At 43.0% G+C, this 20,367-nt stretch overlaps 1 protein-coding gene across 2 annotated transcripts in view; it reads left to right on the plus strand.

The window, feature by feature from the left end:
* Nucleotides 1-20,367, plus strand: part of ahr2 (aryl hydrocarbon receptor 2) — a 92,138-nt gene that overhangs the window by 67,094 nt on the left and 4,677 nt on the right. For both annotated transcript variants that reach the window (XM_054734529.2, XM_054734540.2), the window contains exons 3-4: nt 19,412-19,566; nt 19,643-19,732. In XM_054734529.2, coding sequence (XP_054590504.2) covers nt 19,412-19,566; nt 19,643-19,732 — 245 coding nt within the window. The remainder of the gene's footprint in view (nt 1-19,411; nt 19,567-19,642; nt 19,733-20,367) is intronic.

Here is a 20,367-nt window from a genome sequence, read left to right on the forward strand (position 1 = left end):
GGCTCTGGTGTTAATCAAGTTAAATTTAACTATTTTCACAAGAAAACAAAACAATTAAAAGCAGGGCTTGTGTTGTGTTGACTGGATAGTTCCCGTTTTTGACTATTTATTTTGACGGAGAAAGAACAGAAAGAATTACCCAGACGCATGCAGACGAACTGACATTATATTCGTTTCGCACATCGCAGATGTAGCTAAATCACTCAAGAAAAGATTCCCATCTGAGCTGGACACGAAGCTCAGCGCAACTCGCTGTCAGCGCGTACGTACGGCGCACAGTGAGCTGAAGAAGTGGAGAGGGGCTTGGAGCACGTCGCAGAACCAGGGCGCATGCAGGAAGATTCCTCCGACTGAAGCGAGACTTGTCACTTAGAAAATGCTCCCTGATTATGAAACTTTGGCTGAATAGTGCTTGTTCCTGTCTCCAATGTGGCGACACATCCAGAAGCTGAGGAGAATCCCAGAATCTCACATCCTCGTCAGCTCAGAATGCGCCTATATGATTACGCACAAGCGTGACGCGTCTACCCGGTCTCACAGTAAGACTGGGTTGGAACTGTTCAGGCAGTGGCGGCTGGTGAAAAATATTTTTGGTGGGGCTGTGCTATTTTTTTTTTTTAACAAACTTGTGCTTTCTGAGCTTTGTGCACAACTTCACTATTTCGTGAATTAAGCACGGCTCTTTTATTTCCTGTCTTACATTATTGGACAAAGGAATTAATCCACGTGTGTCTGACTATTGGCACACTGCCTTGCGGACCAAGGTTGAAAAATACTGCATTAAATTGCACATAAAATAACATGACCATAAATGGTCCACATCCACATTACTGTTTGTGAAACTAACATACTGGAGAATTTCATCACAATAATATTAAGTAAACAAGTATGTACCTGATCTTTTGCATGCTGTTGGTGAAGCTCTGGATGACCCCTGTGATGTAGACAGAGTCAATGTTCCTCTTCTGCAGCTGGTTGAACAGCATGTCCACATGTGGCATGATCTTGTGACACAATGCCAGCAGAAAGCCGAAATCTTCTTCCTCCAGCATTCTCACAAAGCCTCCTGCCTCTCTCTCAGTGATTGGATCAAAGTCATCCGAGTCTCTGATCATCTGGAAACATCTGAGGAGGTCATCCTTGTGCTCATACACTGTGTTGACATCTCTCTCTTGGACAAAATGTGCCGGTTCTGATCCACTTCTTCATTGTGTTTCTTCACTGCGAGCCTGTGCTCGTCTCTAGCTGCATGGCAATGTTAGCTCTGCCTAGCATAGCTAGCTTCACCGTGTTGTCCATGTGTGACCGGGATAACTCATGTTTCTTCACCTTCTCAAAAAAATGTTTCATGTCCGTAACTCCTGACTCTATCCATGCCTCATCTGTCACCGTCGTTTTGAATAACAAACACGGAAAGCAAAATAACGCATTAGCGTGATTGCATCCAGCTAGCCAAGCCTTCCCAGAAGCCTCGTGTGTACAGTTTACCTCTCTCCTCCTCCTGCTGGCTTATCTTTACGTCGGGCTGATCTGGTCCAAGCTCTTTGACATTAAGTTTTTCCACCATAGTTCTCCTCTCGAACGGATACTGGAGAAGAGACCGAACTGAATTCAGTGGCTGCTGAGATCCGGTATCCTGGTTGTAGGCGCACTGGCGTCCATTACATCTGCGTCACGAGACTCTCCGAGTTCTACCGAACACCAACGAAAGCCTTGGCGGTAGCTCTATCGCCCATCATGCTTCTGAAACGTTCTGAAACAACGTCGACGCTGATTGGATACATTCCCATTCCTACCCTTTGATTTTCTTGTCAGCAATTGGACGACTGGTCTCGTCCTGTTTGGGCGATTGAAACACAGCACACAGCCTCCACCGCTCGGCAGAGACCGGCAGAGACCAATATATATATATATATATATATATATATATATATATATATATATATATATATATATATATATATATACATATATATGATTTATTTTTGTTACAAAACACACAATTATCTTAGAATATGTGATTATTGTTTATTTTATTTATTTATTTTTTTAAATAAAAATTAAAAAACACTGGGGAAACTGGGAGGGCGGCGCCCTATCGCCCTCTACTGGCCAGCCGCCACTGTGTTCAGGTTTACGCAGACAATCTTTACATTTAGAATTGGCATACAGATGTAAAATTAATGCAGTAAAATATAAAGCATTTTATTTAAATATCCGTTCATTATTTTACAAGCACAGAGAGCCACATCAGATGAATGGAAGAGCCGCATGCATCTCCAGAGCCGCGGATTGCCGACCCCCGACATAGACATAGGGAGAGAATCTCATTATGTCACGTTGCTGCATCGATGCGGAATCATGCAAGGCTGAATCGCGATGCATCTTAGAATCGATCATTTTTCCCACCTCTAGTCTCTAATGAACTTCAGCGATGCAGGAGACGGTTCTGATCTGGTCCTGCTGGACCTGACTGCAGCCTTTGACATTGTTGACTAGGGCTGCACGGTATAAGGAAAACCTGCGATATTCGATAACAGTGCTTAATATTGCGATATCAATATTACTCGCGATAAATGAACAAATACTAAAGTATGCAGTGTTGATGTCATCTGACGTGTGATGTCTGCTCTGGGTTCAAAGCAAACAAAAACTAATGCATGAATTCCATTACAACATAACATTTTTATTGCAAAAATATGCAGCTGCACCTGCTACTGTATTAGCAGCAAAACAACAAACTGCATGCATGCAGTTTCTCAGTGACTTTAAAACATCACCACCACCGTAAAACTTTTTATGATGCTCCAAATACAGAAAAACATCCTTACCAGGGTTTTTAGAATAAATAAAAATATCTGAAAATAAGTTTAAATGTTAAATAATAGTTAACACTTAATCACTTAAATGCAACAGCAAATTCTCTCATTGCTACTGAACATTTTCTCCACTTATGTGTTTATGATATAAGGCTGTTTCTGCTATTGGGAAGTGAACTGTGCTGGGCCAAACTAGGAGAATATTAAGATTTTTCTGAGGGAAAGAGAAAAACAATTGTCTGCCTTTCAGAAGAGGAACTGGCAAAAAACTAAATGTAAAATATTTGAAAACGTTTGAGTTTAACCCCAAATTGAACAAGTTTACCTAGATCTTAAAAAGCAGCTCAGATGATGAAACTGCAACTATGATTCTGATAACAAGCTAACAAATTGAACTAAGATAACCGGCTAGCAGAGCTTCTGACTGACATTTTATGTGCAGCAGCAAATCAACTATCCTGATTAACAAGGTTATAAAAGCTCATAAATGAAAAATCACTTTGATGTGTGGGGGAACTTTTCCAGGCCCTCTTTAGCAGGGTGGGACTGGGAGGAGAGTGCTGTAGCCTTTTAGCTGGAAGCTAACCAGAGCCTGGGGCTAACACTAGCAATTTGAAGGTGGGTTGGTTCACCGGCACGTGTCGGAGTCAGCCCGGTAAAAATGATTAACGACACCGAGCGGACTCACGTTCACGTTTGAAAGCAGCGCTGAATCCAGAAACATCAGCACAAAGTGCGTTTGTTGCTCTGAGCCAGCATGACGAACAAGGGAACGGCGCCGCAAACTCTGTTTGGGTGTTGCTTTCCAAAAGGGTTTATGTAGGGGGCAGGCGTATTACGTGAATGGAACCATCTGATTGGCCGCATATCAGAAAGACTACATTTGATTGGTCAAATAATACTTCCGAATAAAAAACAGCTGGTTTACAAAAAGCTGATGTATGACACGGATGGAAATGTTTGAACCAAACTTTTGTCGCTGTTTTTGCCGTGTTTTGCGATGGGCCTATCGCACGTCCTGTTATCGCGATGACGATAATTTTTCGATGTATTGTGCAGCCCTATTGTTGACCATCACCTGCTACTGGAGAGGCTGAGAGACTGGGTAGGCCTATCATGATCTGCTCTGGAGTGGTTCTCCTCATATCTGTTTGGGCGTTCCTTCTCTGTTGCCGTCTCCAAGTTTAGGACTTCCCCCACCTTCCTCACCCATGGTGTCCCACAAGGCTCTATGCTGGGGCCTCTAATCTTCCTCCTCTATCTGCTTCCTCTTCAGCACATCCTGAGCTCCTTCAAAGAAATCTCCTACCATCTTTATGCAGATGACATCCAACTGTACATCTCCTTTAAGCCCCATGAGATGTCTAAGCTGCAGCTGTTACACACCTGCTTAGACTCTATTAAAACCTGGATGGCTGGGAGCTTTCTACAGCTGAATGAAGATAAGACTGAGATCCTCATCTGTGCCTCAGACAAGCTGGTTCCCAAAGTCAGAGACTCTCTTGGTCAGCTTGCTTCTCACACCAAACCCTCTGTCAGGAATCTTGGCGTGACCTTTGACCCACCTCTCACCCTGGATTCTCATGTCAGTTATCTTGTTTGCTTCCTCCTTCCATCTCAGGAACATTGCTGAGTCCCATTCTGTCTCGCTCTGAACTTGAGACAGTTATCCACACCTTCATCTCCTCACTTTTGTTCTGATGAAGATATGGTCTGTGAGGGTGTGTCGTATTTGGGATCATCAATGGGGAACCTGCGGTCATTTACAGAGGTCAAAGGTGTGTTTTTATTCAGAAACATCTTCAGACCTGCAGCGAGCCGACTCAAAATAAATTAAATAATGTTAAACCATTTTTGTTAAGGAGGCATTTGAGAATAAAATTCTTATTAGAAGAAAGATGATAACTCATTTTCAGGTGATAAAGGATACTCAGAGGTGGCATCTCCAAGCTTTGCTCCCTCGTTTGTCTCTAATTGTTTATTTTGTGGTGCCGTTGGTTTGTTTACTGGTCTGGTGTGGGTGTGGGTGTGGTTGTCAAGGAAGGAGTGGTGGTTTTCAAAAGTGAGACTTTTTTCACCCAGGAGCAGGAAGTGGAAGCAATCAGAAAACATTTGTGTTCAGCTTCAGAGTCCTGGTTTCACCTGGATGATGGCTATTGCAGCAAACAGGAAATAGGATACTTTTTACCGTTTGATGTTATTTACATAGAGTTCATTTAGGCAGGAAGTGGCCTCCTATAAAGGTTGTGGCTGCAGAGTGAATTTAACTATGCAGATGTTCTGCAGAAACACACAGATCGGTGTTAAAAACAGACTGTTTCATTCAGGTAGATTATTATTTGTAAGAAAAATGTACATGATTTTATCTTCATTGTATTACTTGTATGTGTGTTTGATTACAAAACATTACTCTTAAAAATGAAGCAGATGAGAAATGAGAGTCCATCATGCTGAGTCCCAGCTTCACCACCCAGGTTCAGAGGAGAGATAGCGCTGAGCTGCAGGGGGGTGGGACAGAACAAGAAGCACTGTTCTATATCTAACCAGGACTCATCTAGTGGGTTATCTTGCAACCATCTTGGTATATATCGCAGCCTGTTGGCTAAGAAATAATGATAAAAGTTGGGTAGATCCAGTCCTCCTCTGTCTTTGGTCTTCTGAAGTGTTTTTAAGCTAATTCGTGGAGGTTTATCCTGCCATAGAAATTTAGTAATTGAGGAGTCCAGAGATCTAAACCAGTCAGCTGGTGGTTTGTTTGGGATCATTGAAAATAAGTAATTTATTCTGGGTAAGACCATCATTTTAATTGTAGCAACTCTCCCCATGAGTGATATCGGTAAGGATTTCCATCTTGCAAGATCATCTTCCACTTTCCTTAAAAGTGGGATGTAGTTTAGTTTGGTAAGATCTGCTAACTTGGGAGAGATATTAATTCCCTGTCTGTGATATTCCCTCACTCCAATTGTGTATTAAGCAAATTGAGAAAAGAGAAGTTTATTGGTAGAACTGTGGATTTTAACCAGTTTATAGAGTAATCTGAAACTCTTGAAAAGGAGTTTGTCAGTTCTATTGCTTGGTAGAGAGAGGATTGAGAATTCTGGAGAAAGAGTAAAACATCATCTGCATAAAGACTAATCATATGTTCTATTTTCTTACATTTAATGCCTTTAATACCTGTAGTTTGCCTAATTGCTGCCGCTAGTGGTTCAATAAAGATAGCAAACTGTGACGGGGAGAGTGGGCATCCCTGCCTGGTCCCCCTCTGAAGACAGAAGCTAGCTGATATGGGGTCGTTCGTCCTGACACGTGCTGTTGGTGAACTGTATAATGTTTGTAGCCATTTTTTGAAGAAGTTCCCAAAGCCAAATTTATATAAAGTTGCATATAAGAACTTCCAGTTAACTCTATCAAAAGCCTTTTCTGCATCTAGAGATAATATACTAGTTTATATGTTTCTACTGTAAGAGAAATCTATCAAATTAAGTAATCTACATGAGTTTGTGGATAACTGTCTAGTGTCTACCTTAATGAAACCAGTTTGGTCAGGGTGTATTATGAATAGGGATGCCCCGATCAGGTTTTTTGCTGCCGATACAGATATCATAGAATGCTGATCACCGATACCGATCACGTTCATTGGCCAGAAATTTTCTACAACATTATAATGAGTGCTACAAACTACATAATCTGGGAATAAAGGAAATGTAACCTAATCTAAAATGGTCTGTATGACCCCCAAATTCCACTACCTCCGCTCCGCTCCGGTCCGCCCCCGCCTTCCGCAGCCACTCACTTCCGAACTCAATTTTTACTGGTACCCGCTCTACAACGGCTCCGCTCCGGTGCGGAGACCTGAGGGGGGCAAACAAGCATGCGCGGGATTTTCGAGATCTTGCGATACAGTCCGAGCAGTAAACGCGGAAGTTAGATCCAAACACCCGTTGTGTGGGAGAAACATCGGCATGAGCTGTTTAATCTGCCCATCATTTGTGTTGACAGATCAGCAGTGTTTGGATCAACAAAGTGTGACTACTTTGATAGTAGAAACTGTATTTATGGCTTATTTTTGTGCATTTAAACTTCAGCCGCCATTGATAGTTGTTAAAAGTTGTTAAACCTGTGCATATGAAACAAAAAACGCCTTTTGTTTATCGATTTATTGTGAAAAACGGAAATTGTGCTCGCTCCTTTTCCTGTTGGGCCGTTGTGATTTCTGTCCATTTACTGCGGAGGTGCTCCGGCGTCCGGCGAAAATAGGATCGATTCTATTTTTGCCGGACGCCGGAACAGAGGGCGGCGCACGGCGCCGCACTGCCGGAGCACGGCCGCAGTAGTGGAATTGCTCTGATTGACTACAACGGGACCGATTTTGCTCCGGCGTTCGTGTCGGAGCGGAGCGCAGCGGAGCGGAGGTAGTGGAATTTGGGGGTTAGGGTTGTCACGGTGTGAAAATTTAACCTCACGGTTATTGTGACCAAAATTACCACGGTTTTCGGTATTATCGCGGTTTTTTTTTAAACATGCTACATTTTCACACAATTAAATAAACCCTGTATATCAGGAAAATATTGTCCTCAGTTTGTGTCTAAATTTTGCCTAAAATGTGTTATTTTGTAATTAAGTTGTTTATTTGTTTACATTTTCCCCTTCAGTCTTTAAAATACCAATATTTGCCCATAACTTCTTATTTTATGTCTGTTTGATGTCATCATTTTAAAAATATTAGATCAGATGATACTCAGTACTCAAGTAGCCTTCTAATCAGATACTTTTTTACCCTTACTTGAGTAATCCGTATATCAGGAAAATATTGTCCTCGGTTTGTGTCCTTCCAGTGAGCTTTGCAGATGTGGGAAAATGTCATCAGGCAGTAATCGTTGTTAAATTCATAATTATTCTCGGAGAGAGACCAACTCTTATCTGCCCCTGGGAGCCCCGTAATGCATAGCGTCATTTCAACATGGGGGTGTCCGTGACACGGTTTATATGCAGGTAGCGGCGCTGCGGCTGCTTTATATAGCGACTCGTTGCGTTCTCCCTCAACCCAAATCCTCGGATCACGCATTTTAGCTAAAACGCTAACGTTAACTTGCCTTGCGTTGACTGTAGAGTTGTGGGTGATGGTCACGCAGATGTGTCATGAGATTTGAAGCGTTGCTGCCTTTCACAGACACTTTTTCTGCTCGTGCTGCAAACAGGATAGCCGTCCGTCTTCCATAAACTCCCTCGGCATTCTTCAAATATCTAAAAGATGCCTGTACTTCCGACTTTGTCTTCTTTGAGGGATAATAAATGTCCTCCTGAGCGCTGCCGTCTCCTCCTTTGACCATTATTTCAGCTTTAGCTTCAAGAAAGTTTTGTTGTAAACAACAAAGTGCGCATGTGCCGCCGGCAACTTCAGCCGATGATACGGTGGCTGGTAAGGGTCACCGCGCCTACACCGCAGCCACGGTAAACCCACCAAGATAATATAGTTTTTTTAAAAACAAGACGGTTATTATTGTCAACTTTTTTTCTTTTTTTTTTTTTACCGGGGTTTAGCGCTACACTGGTTACCGTGACAACCCTACCTGATCGGTTTGCTCTGATCTATTTTGAAAATTCCGATCAAAACCGATAGGGGCGCTATCGGCCGATTACGATTAAATGCCCATCCATCGGTGCATCCCTAATTATGAAAGGGGGTTACCTTCTCTAATCTTTTTGCCAGGGCTTTACAAATTATTTTGAGATCAACATTAATAAGAGAAAACTGGGCGATGGCTGGTAGGAAATACAGGGTCTTTGCCTTTAATAAAAGACTAATATTGGCCAAATTCATGTTTAGCTGTAATCTATTCTGTTAGATCTTGAAGCTGTCACAATTCACACACGGAGGGGTGACGTCAGCCGGGAGGTCAGGTGTTGTGAGACATTTTGTTCCCTGAAATATTCTGTCCCCCCGTGTCGGGAGATCGCACTTCGATCGTTGTTAACTGGAAACACAGGATTTGATAGTAAACTGGTAAAAATATCACACACTGGGGCTTTAAGAAGACCATAGATGCCGATTGACATCATCAGGTGGCAGAGTTGAGCAGTTTGATGGCAATTAAATCTTGTATAAAATATACATTTTAGGCCTGCTTAGAATAAACATGAATGAAATGGTTCACACACAACTAACACAATGAATGAGTTACCTAAATGGCGCTTACACATTAGGATCAGAATGGTCAGAGGAGGATAGCGTCGGTTCGGTCTTGTACGGGCAGTGTAGTGTTCACATGTATGAATGCAGAAATCCCAGAGCCTGTGGGCGGCATTTAAGACACGTGAGAAAGTTTGTGGTGTTCTCCATAATTTGATAAACAAATGAGCTGTGTTGTTTTTGGAGACTCTTAACCAGATTATTTTATTAATTTGCTGTGTGTGTCCTCATAAAACTCTTCTCCACTGCTGTGGGCCACGCACACACACTGCTTTCTCCTTCCACTGAGCAGCTGTCGGCCGGCTCGCTGGGGCAAGAGCTACATGCAGAGTTTGCTGCTCACACACACACACACACACACAGCTGTCTTCTCCCGTTCCCACTGATCGGCAGCTCCGTGCAACAGACAAAGAAGTTTACTCAATTGCATCCAGCATGAAAATGAATCGCGCATGCAGGAAACCCCCACCCTCGCTTGCTGATTCTACTTGCCAATCAGAGTCGGTAGGCGTAATTTCAGCTGGCCAAACAGTCCGTAGTGTCACCCCGATCCCAGTCAAACCTCTGGGGAGGAGGTCTTAAAAAAGAGTTACCTCAGAACGGAAAGCTCAAATGTGACCCCTGAGTCAAACCAAATTTCAGTCCCATACCTGACCGTACTGACGCTAATGTGCAAGTGCCATAAGAGAACATGGATGAGTGTGGGGCTAAAACGAATCATTGAATGATTTGAATGGTTCAATTCAGTAAATTCCTCAATTCATTTTTTTACTGAATCGAAGCTCATTAAATGAACGCACCACAGTCTGAACACATTTTACTGGTGCACTACGTGGTGATCTAGGTGCTGTGGAAGAAAATAGAGAAACCAGCAAAGATACAAACCATTGTAAAAGCCAGAAATGGTCCAAAGATTTGGATCAAGAGTTAAACTATGAGCAGAAATGCTAATGTTAAGCTAACGGGTAGCATACAGTGCTGTGGCAAGCCGTTGTAGCATACAATTCACAAATGCTTTGACATTTGAACACAATTTAGACTGGATTATGTTGCCAACCCGTACATAATATATATCGTAAATCCTCTAATACAGGCCCGGGCCTGTATTTGACTCAAGCTCATCAAGCTCCAGGCCTTTATTGGAAGGAGGGCCAGTATTAGAGGCAGGCCTCTATTTCTATTTGAGCAAAATGAACTAGTGGTTCGTTGGAGTTTTTGACAATTAATATTGAGCCCACATTGTCAAAGTTAAACACATTTCTTTTAACAAAGGTAGTTTCTGCTTCAGCCCTCTCCCCCTCCCCCTCCAACATGCAGCGGCCGCAAACTCACTGATGCACCTGCAGCCTCTCAGAGTTCCTGCTGCTCTAAACATTAAAATAATTATTTCATTTTCTGTTCCTCACTTCTGATTACCTTCAATGGTGTCTGTTTGTTGCAACCAGCAGGTACAAAAACTAACTTGTTTTTATTTGACTATTTTTCTGTCCTGTCTGTTTATTATCTTCCTGCATCTCCTCTCAATCCTAAAGAGAAACTGCTACCTGGGTTCATATATATTCACCTTATGAGTTACCTTTGAACTGCAGTTCTAAAAGATCTACCGACCGCAAAAACAGCGGAGTGCTCGCTGCTTGCCGGCCGCATCAGTGATCGGTGCGTCACCGGATGACAAGGTGATGCGCCCCGCTCCACAGCAAAACGCATCAGGCGCAAATAAAAGACAGAAAACATCAAAGGAAATGAACCGACATGAACGATCGCGTGTTAAATAATTTGGCAACACCTGATTGTTACTGTGGCCGTGCTCAGGAGGCAGATTACCGACCGCAAAAACAGCGGAGAGCTCCCTGCTTGGCGGCCGCATCAGTGATCAGTGCATCGGAGGACAAGGTGATGTGCCCCGCTCCACAGCAGTGAAACACAAATAAAAGCCGCAAATAAAAGACATAAAACATTAAAGGAAATGAACTGACATGAACGATCGCGTGTCAGTACCGACGCTCTGGCAGAGCACGTTGCCCCCCCACCCCCACCCCCCCGAGCGCAGGAGCTTGTCACCTGCTGACAGCAGGCTGCTGTCTTTTCCGAGGGCTGCTTCTTGCCGGTAATTATCACGTGACAGCGACTAGTCAACGACAGGCATAAAAAGACACTATAGTGAAGTCAACTAGTTCATACAACCCCTGCTACTGCTCCCCAGTGTTCTGCAGCGCACGTTCACTTTGAACTTGATATCAAATTTTCGCCTCCTCTTCGTCTCCGCACGGTTAAAGTTACCCTCGCGGTCTATCACTCGCAAATCAAAAGTGAGAAGATGACACAACCGCCCCCGTACTTGCTTGTTACCACATTCCACCCGGCCACAATAAGAGACCGGCCATTATTCACCTCCGCCGACTCCGACACCGGCCAAAATTGGAGACCCGGCCTTTAATTGAATACCGGCCTGTATTAGAGGATTTACGGTGTGTGTGTGTATATATATATATATATATATATATATCACAAAATTACATAGTTACCAAAAGAAATTAAATGTTATTAGCATTTCCAGTAGCTTACTACTGAACATGTTAATGAAATTAATAAATTCTACAGATTATTTGTGAATATATTTATAAATGTTATTTTGACTAGGATGGGGTTAATGCAAACCTAAAATGTGGTTGAAATGTAAGTGAAATTTTGTTCCATAAAATATTTATTAACTTTAAATATTAGCTGGGAAAGAGGGAATGCCAATTTAATATATATTATTGAGCCTTTTGTAATTTTGCTCTTTTATTTTCATATTTTTAGCAACAGATCCTAATCTCGTTTCACTTGAAACAACATCACATAGAATACTCGATTAACCGATGAAGGATTCGATAGAATACCCAAATACTAAAATATTCAATAGCTGCAGCCCTAGATGAGTGGTGCTGCTATGGAACCAGAGAAGAGCTGCTACAGAAGCCCAGAGGTTCAACAGGATGTTGTGGTAATAAAAATGTGGTTTATTTATTTTGGTTATGTTGGTGATTGGGGAAAACAACCATCTGGGAGAAATACATCTAGATGATCCATCGCAGTATGTATAGGAGTCATCAGTGTGTTTTACCCTCATTCTGCCATTTTCTATTTGTGCTGTCTTGTGAGAGTTTAGCCTTCAGACCAGAAGGAAGCGTGTGTCACTCAGAAAGGAATACCAAAATAAGAGCACGCAAAATATTTTTTTATTGTTGTTTTTCTGATCATTTGGAGCCAAAATCAAAGCAGTATTTCCCTGGTCTGGGTTCTAAACTTTGTTTTTATGTTTTGAGATGGTAGAAAAGTCCAAATGCTTTTGTTGTCAGACTTGGTTTGGGTTGATAAGTCACTCAGAAGATTGTTGTCCTGCTTAAGCAGATCGTATCTGTCTCGGTGTTGGTGCCATGCTTAATAATCTAATTTATTTTGATGTAGTTAAATGATTTTTAGAAGAACTAAAAGAACAAAAATAGTCTCAAACAAAACAAAAAAAAACATTCTTTTATATCTGAGACGCTGGAATAATTGATTATAAAAATATTCTTAGATGATTTTGTGTTAAATTAAGTTGTTTGTTTTGTACTTTATTTACAATTAGAAACAATAGAGTATAGTAAAATGTGAGGCTTTATTTAAGTTCATTTGCATTCTAAGGTTTTATTTTCTAATAACCCTGAAGCTCAGAAGTAATTTAGCTGTTGTTTCGTGTTTCCTCCTGAGGGACGTTTGGTGCAGATGAAGAGAAATCTGGGCCAGATTAACGCAACTGTCAGCGATCAAAGGGACACAACCAGAACGGCAGATGATCCATGTTTCTGAGATGGTTTTAACCCAGAGACAAACACAGCAGCACTCAGGTCTGCAGCTCCAGTCCAGACCTGCAGCAGCAGATCAGAGGGCGAGAGCGAAAGGCAGAAAGAGCCGTCGGTGATCCCAATCTCCCTCCGTCACCCCGAGACGCCGAACAATGACTCCATTCAGCTCTCTGGTTTCAAAGCAGAGAGAAAAACCGCAGAGTTCAGGAGAGCCCGGCGGAGAGAAGGAGGGATGAAGGAGCGAGTGTGATAGAAACCGAGACGAAGAGGCCTCCAGTCGTTTCATCCAGGGAGGGTTCAGCAAGTTCAGAAAGCCCCACGCAGGAAAAGCTCCAGCTTTTCCTTCCAACTTCAGCTAAATAAAAACACATGAGTCAAGCTGGAGGTTGTTTAACCCTCTGGAGGCAGGCGTTGCAGATTTGCAACAGTTAAAACCTACCTGGTTACTCCACATACGTATTTCATGAGCATCTTTAACTCAGAAGTACCCCTGAAGGACTTCGTTGTTCGTCCTTTTTATCAAAACTCATTTTGAGCCTGAGAGGGTTAACGGCGAGTCTGAAAACTTCTATTATCAAAAATCTGCTTTTACCACCAAATAGGTCTTGTTTATTTCCCACAAAATCTCTAAATGTACTTTTGGTTTTTTTAGTTGTGAGGATTTCCAAGTTTTTATCAAGTGGGTAAAAAAAAATCAGTTTTAAAAATGTCATCAATGTTCTCTGGTTCCTAAGACCTTTTACTGATGTGCAGCTTTGGTTTCAGGGGGTTATGATGAATCAGAACCATTAGATCAGTTAGCAAAGAACATTCCTTCTCTAAACCAGAACTTCCAGAGCGCATTTGGACCCAACGGACCAGAGTATGGTCCAACATGAGAAACTTCCCAGCACCAGAAGCCTTTTTGATCAGACGGTAGTCTCCATATGGAGCTGGAGAGCGCCGCAGGGCCTCCTCTTCATCAAGGAGGAGGAGGTTTCTCCTGGAAGTCAGTAGGAGTCGGCTGGTTCTGGTTAAATATCAGAGCAGAAGGTGTAGGGAGGACTCCCACAGGACACCTGCTACTTTTTTAAGATTTAGATTTATTTCTTTGAATCTTTTTCCTTTCTTCACTCGTGTTGTTTTGTTTCGTCCTCCTCGTCTTCACCAGTCTTATTTCTCTCTGAGACCAAAATATCTGGTTGTTGTCGTCGAGTCGGAGCCACTAAACCAGATCGCCTGCAGCTACAGAGGGTTGGAGGCCCTCGGCTCTGAGCGTGCCCAGACACAGTCTGTGAGCAGTGTTGCCAACTGTTTTTGACTGAAAGTAGTTGAAGTCCCCCCAAAAGTCGCTAGATGTCGCCAGATGACGTCACGTGCTGATTTACATATTGATGATGTCATCCCGCCACATTGGCATTCATTTTCCCCATAGCATGTAAAAGATATATATATATGACTAAAAGGGAGGAAAATAAAAACTATGTCATGTGTTAAAGTTATTCATTAGCATGATTAAAATGGCCCAAATTGCTTTGATATGTACAATAAATTCCAAAAGTATCAATAAAGTGACTTTAAGACAGATATTCTGTTGTAGGATATAACTCAGACCTCCTGCTCTCCTCATTCTCACAGACATTTTCCTAAAAAGCTGTTTTTTTTACACCTCATAGTTTCTCAACTTCTCTGTTGTGTATTCTCTCCATCGTGATAATAACGGTGCACCGAGCAGAAGGGAGCGGGTGTCTCATGGTATAACCATCCCTGTGTCACTGAGGGAAATTCAGAAGAGCCACAGAGCTGCGTGTGTAAACGGGACGGTAGTTGAAACTCCCGATGACTTTATTTGCCAAATGCAGGAAAAGCCAAAGTGTCTGACGGCTGCAGAACCAGAGATCGCAGGTTGATGCCTGCGCCGTCTAGTAGGAGCGTGAGCCTGCAGCAGCAGCAGACGTCGGCGGTCTCCAGCTCTGCAACTGTACTTTTGTCTTTGGCGAATCAGCCCGGCCGAAAAGTGTTTATGATTGGTCATTCCTCGTGCACATGTGCAGATTATCGTTCTCTTTCCTTTCTCCTGGAAGAACGGTTCAGAGTGCAAATGGTTTCTTTGTTGCTAATCTGTAGGAAATATCTACAAGAAAGTTCAACAGAAAGTAGCAACGGGTCCTGAGAAATGTCGCTAGGTTTGTCGCTAGGCGCTTTTTGGAAAAAAAAGTCGTTGAGGGGGGTCAAAAAGTCGTTAGGAACAGCGACAAAGTCATAGCCTGGCAAGCCAGACTAAATAAATGTATTATTTAGTCTGGCCATGCTCCATTGACGGCTCTCGGTTGTGGGGCGGGTTCTACCGTTGTCTTTCAAATGATCTCCACATTCCACTGGACAAAGAATGTGACATACTCTTGTTTCACTCTGTTGCATCATCCCACCCACCAGGCATATAGAGTGCCCTGATTGGCCCACAAAGCGGATAAAGCTCTGTGATTTGTTCACTAAGCAGATAGAGCACTATGATTGGCCCACCATTATGGACCAATCACAGCTCTTTATGTGTTTGAAACCCCTCTAGAGAGCTGTGATTGGCCAGCCAGAGTCCTGGTAGGAGCTGCGGAGGTTCCAATGGAGCATGCCTAGACCAAACTTTGCAAAGCAAGAATTTGGTCTAGTTCACTAGGCTAACAAAGCCGCTGAGTTGACAACACTGTCTGTGAGGCAACAGTGAAACCAGCAAAACACACAATATTTATTATGTTATTTGTCCTTTAATGACTTTTAAAAAACATTTTCATTCATTTAACAGGTTTAATCCGGTTGAGTTTCAGTTTGAGCCGAAGCTCATTTGGTTCCTGAGCATTTCTCGGTGTCGCGTCTGTGTGACATCATCAGCTGAGATATTATGTCAGCCGTTCCGGCGCCGTGAGCAAATGTTTGTCAAATTACAGACGGTCTTCGGGTTTCATCGCCAACGACGGGTCAAACCTGGAAATGTTCCGATTCTGTTCAGTTTAGCTTAGTTTAGCATAAAGACTGGAACCAAAGGAAAACTTTTAGCCTGGCTTTACTTTTACTTTCCTTTTATTTTTACCTTCTGTTTTCTTCCATGTTTTTTATAAAATTCTGCATTTAGTTTTGATGCCTTTTAAAACAAAATTTCCCCTTTTTATCAGAAAGAAGAAACATTTTTTAAAGAGCAAGTCACCCCCTACCAGATTCTTACTCAACTCCCACTTCCGGTTTGAAAAATGCAACAAATGCTGTTGCCTAGCAGACCGAGAAGGCGGAGCTGCTAACAAATACACACACACACAGGCTCACAACAGCATTGTGACATCATAATGTACCAGTTTACATCATAGCATACCTCTTAGCCAATAGCGATGGCAGATTGAAATGAAAATACAGTGCAGAGTTTTTACCCGACAACGGCACAACACTGCCAGTTTTAGGCAGAAAATTAAAATTTTAACTAAGATGCACTGAAGTGCCAAATTATTGACGACACGTGTCTGCAGCACGATTAGACACTCGTTTATTTAGTTTATCAGCAAAAAAAAGTTTATTTGAGGGTGACTTGCTCTTTAAATCCACGTTTAAGCCGAGTAGATGTGTGAAAGCTCTTCATTCAGCTTCTTAAATGTGGAGGTTGGAGTGACATCACCAGTTGGCAGGTAGAAGTTCCGTGTTAAAGAATCTCCCAGAATCCTCCAGCTCAAACTGGGATTGTGTCAAAACCGTCAACGAGATCAAACCCCCAGTTCAGTCACGTCAAGTCCGACTTCCTGTTTAAACCTGTGAAGTCTACCCGAGCTCCACAGGGGGCGGAGCTAAACTAGTGACCAGAATCCCATTGATGTCTACAGGATGTGATTTTTATCTACATTAAACATTTTTCTACAGCCGACTGTTGTGATGTGTCAGAAAACGTTTGATTGTAAATGAGCGTGATGGGATTAACGATGAGGCACGATGTGAGATTTCAGCGCAGAGCTGAGGGATTCTGAGGGTGTGTGGGTGGCTCTGGGTGGATCTGTGGGAACGAGCAGCTTCATTAAGCAGTAGGGCTGGGGGTAAACGATTATTTTTAAAACGATTATTCTGATGATTATTTTATCGAATAGTCGACTATTCTAATGACTATTTAGAAAACTAATCTAATGATTATTTTTCTATTGCACAATTAACAAAAACCAGAAAATCTCAAATAAATTCCTCAAAAAAATTGATAAATTCTTACTGTAAGAGAATAAACACTACAGGCCTTCCATTTTGTATAACACTGCTTTTATTGTGTTGGTTGGTTATGTTCTGGTGACATGTAGAACTTGGGAGTGCAGGCTGCTGCCTGAGAGGTGGTAGAAGATGGAGTGTCTCCATGCTGCTTTGTTTTGGTCACTTATGTGCGTGAGGCGAGTGGTCTTACGGGTTAAACCAAACTCAAGGTGATATTTTACACTAAACCGAAAACCCACAACACTCTAAATGTAATAAAAGGGAGATCTACACCACAAAAAAGATGAACTCTAAACCAAAACGTAACAGCTTATCCCAACGCAAGAAGCTGTTAGCGAAGATGCTAACAGTAGCTTTACCAACGTTAAGTTCAAGTTACCAAGTTTAAATAAACCAAAAACACCCAGCAGCAAACAGACCAGCACGGAGGAGAGACTGCTACCACCAAAACAGCTCTCCTAATGTCTGAAAGAAGCTCCTTAATGAAGGGAGAAACGCTCCCGGTGATTTTCTACATCTGCGATAGAGACGAAGCAGCGCATCTGACCCCGGAAGTTGTTGTCCGTTGCCGGGAGACGAAGGCGGGCAAAACAGGAAAGGAATCTAGTAGTGGACGGACATTGTTCCGGGTCTTCGGTATTTGGCGGAGATGTTAGTGAAGGCGGAGAAGAGGGCGAACTAGAGGAAAAACGGGCAGATTCCTCCTCTATTTACAAACTCCTGGGGATGCAACAAGTGGGCGTGGTGCGTCGACTTCCGGATCTGACGTCGACAAATTTTTAGAATCGAGCCGTCGACTTCGTCGAGGCTTCGCTACAGCCCTATTAAGCAGAGTAAATGAAACATGCAGAGGAGTAAATCGTCAGGAGGACGTCCGACCTCCTCTTTCTCCGCTCTCCAGGCTTCTTCCAAAACTCAAATTATGTGTCCCTTCGTGCTTAAATGTGAGTTTCTATTGTTGGCCGATCGCTCCGGTTTCCTGCCACAGATTGAACATTTGTTCCTCAAAGCAAAACAAAAGCAGAGAACTCCCTCACTTGCAGATTTCAGCCAAATTTTTCAATCTTAGTTTTCATGTGGAAGAAAATCCGATTGTTTGGGATTGCTGGAGCTCTGATTTCCTTCCACTAAATTATCCCACTCTAGGCGTGGTTTGGAATGAATTTACTTTTCTTTTTTCTCCATCTGGACCCCTGGTTAGCTTAGCTTAGCATAAAGACTGGAAACAAATGGAAACTGTTAGCCTGCTTGGTTTTTCATCCGTTCCTGATTACAGGGCTTTGTGCCACATTTCATTCAGATGGTTTCTGTCATGCTGGGGAAAAATCCGCCCAGATGTTTGGTTCATATTCATACTTTCAGGAGATTTGAGAAGCAAATCAAAATAATTCTAAACAGAACTTGCTTTATCTCCCTCCATGTTTGGATGAATTTTCGTTTAATTTTTAGGCTTAACCAAATCCAAACACGTTAAATGATGTCTGAAGGTCTTTTTTAAAACGTTGTCACATGTAATCAGTGTGACGACGTGTTGGTTTTCCAAAACTGCTGCGCGGTGCTTTTTACAGGAGTTATAATCTGAGAGTTTCTCGTTAAATTACACACTACAAGCTTCCACCGCTGCTCCTCCTGGAGATCTCCTCCAGGAACCAAACTCTGCTTATTGAGATCAGAGAACCAGATCGATCGAGCGTCTCCAGCGACCACTTCACACGGGTCTCGTGTTCCTCGGAGGCCGCCCCCTCGCTGCGTTCCCTCCGCAGCGGGAAGCACAGAGGCCAACGGGTAATTTAGCAGCTCCGCCTGCTATCCTCGTTTGGCCTTTTACAAGGCCGGGGCCGCAGGAGCCTCCAAGGATTGGGTTTCAGAGCCAGGAATGGCTCAGAATGGCTGCCAAGCATCTCAAACTGCAGCTCAAAGTTCCAGTTCTAGTTTTGAACACAAAAATCAAAACAAAACAGGCATTTTTAACTATAAAAATTAGTGTGGTGCCGTCTCAATTCAGACGTTTACCAGCATCAGTCTGAACTGGTTTCCTCTGCTGAAACCAGCTGCTTCCTCTCAGGATATGTTATGGTGCTCCGCGTGTTTTTCCTCCCGTTTTTCAGCTCCTCCTCAGTGACGAGAGGAAGAGGAAGAGCCTCAGAGCGGTGTTGTAAGATGACAGGAAGCATTATGAAGCTCCGCCCACATGCAGACAGACATGAGATGTGATGCTCTTCATGTTTTCCACATGTTTCAGAATAACTGTTTGATCACCTGAAACAATTGCGTCCTCTTCCTCCTCTCAGTTTGTGCTAACTCTGTGAATCCGACGTAGATGTGATGTTTGGTTTCCTTTTCTTCTTCTTCTTCTCCTCCAGCTGTCATGAAGTCCAGTCAGAGTGGCAACAGCTGGACCGGCGACCAGAGCCGGATGTTTGGTGGAAATGTCCAGACTTCTTCAGCACTCTCCTCTTCCTCTAAGGTGGCCTCCATCGATGGAGTCAGCTTTTCTGAGGGAGACCTTCTGCTTCAGGTGAGTGTTGGTTTCAGGTGAAAGATCAGACACTAATGAGTTCAGAGGGCAACAATCCATTTCCTCCACTCCACAGGCGCTGAACGGATTTGTGTTGGTGGTGACGGCTGAAGGTTATGTCTTCTACACGTCTCCCACCATCCAGGACTTCCTGGGCTTCCACCAGGTAAAATCCAAAGAGACGACTCGTGAGATATGAAACAGAAACATCTTCGTCATGTAGATTCCAAACTGTGCCTGCTGTTTCAGCGTCCTTCAGAGGAAACACACTGATTTTATTGTCTGGATAACCGAACCAGAGCGATCTGATCAGCTGTTCTAGTCTTCTGCGCTGATGTCCCGCTTACCTTCTTCTCAAACATCATGAGCTCCTGCAGCCAATCATTAGACTGGCAGCAGAAACCTAAAAACGAGAGGAAGAGTGTGACACAGACCGAGTTGTGCGTTTATGTTGGCTCTGAACTCTTGACTCATAAACACATCCGTTTTATCCAGTTGTCTGGAGAAAAACATCTCCTGGGGGTATTCATGTAGCATGCTCACACACACACACACACACACACACACACACACACACACACACACACACACACACACACACACACACACACACACAACATGGTGTTTTCCGGACGAGCCCAGAAACTGACCCAGAAAGTCTGGTTCTGGAGGCTGCAGACATCAGCAGCTGTTGTGGTGATTAAGTTAGAGTGCTTTTAAAAAGCCGTTCAGATGTTTGTAGAAGGAATTTGTTTCTAAATTTAGATGATTAAAGCAACACGGGCCGTTTTTAAACTGCCT

This window comes from Nothobranchius furzeri, chromosome 3, assembly GCF_043380555.1.
Source record: "Nothobranchius furzeri strain GRZ-AD chromosome 3, NfurGRZ-RIMD1, whole genome shotgun sequence".
Taxonomy (NCBI): domain Eukaryota; kingdom Metazoa; phylum Chordata; class Actinopteri; order Cyprinodontiformes; family Nothobranchiidae; genus Nothobranchius; species Nothobranchius furzeri.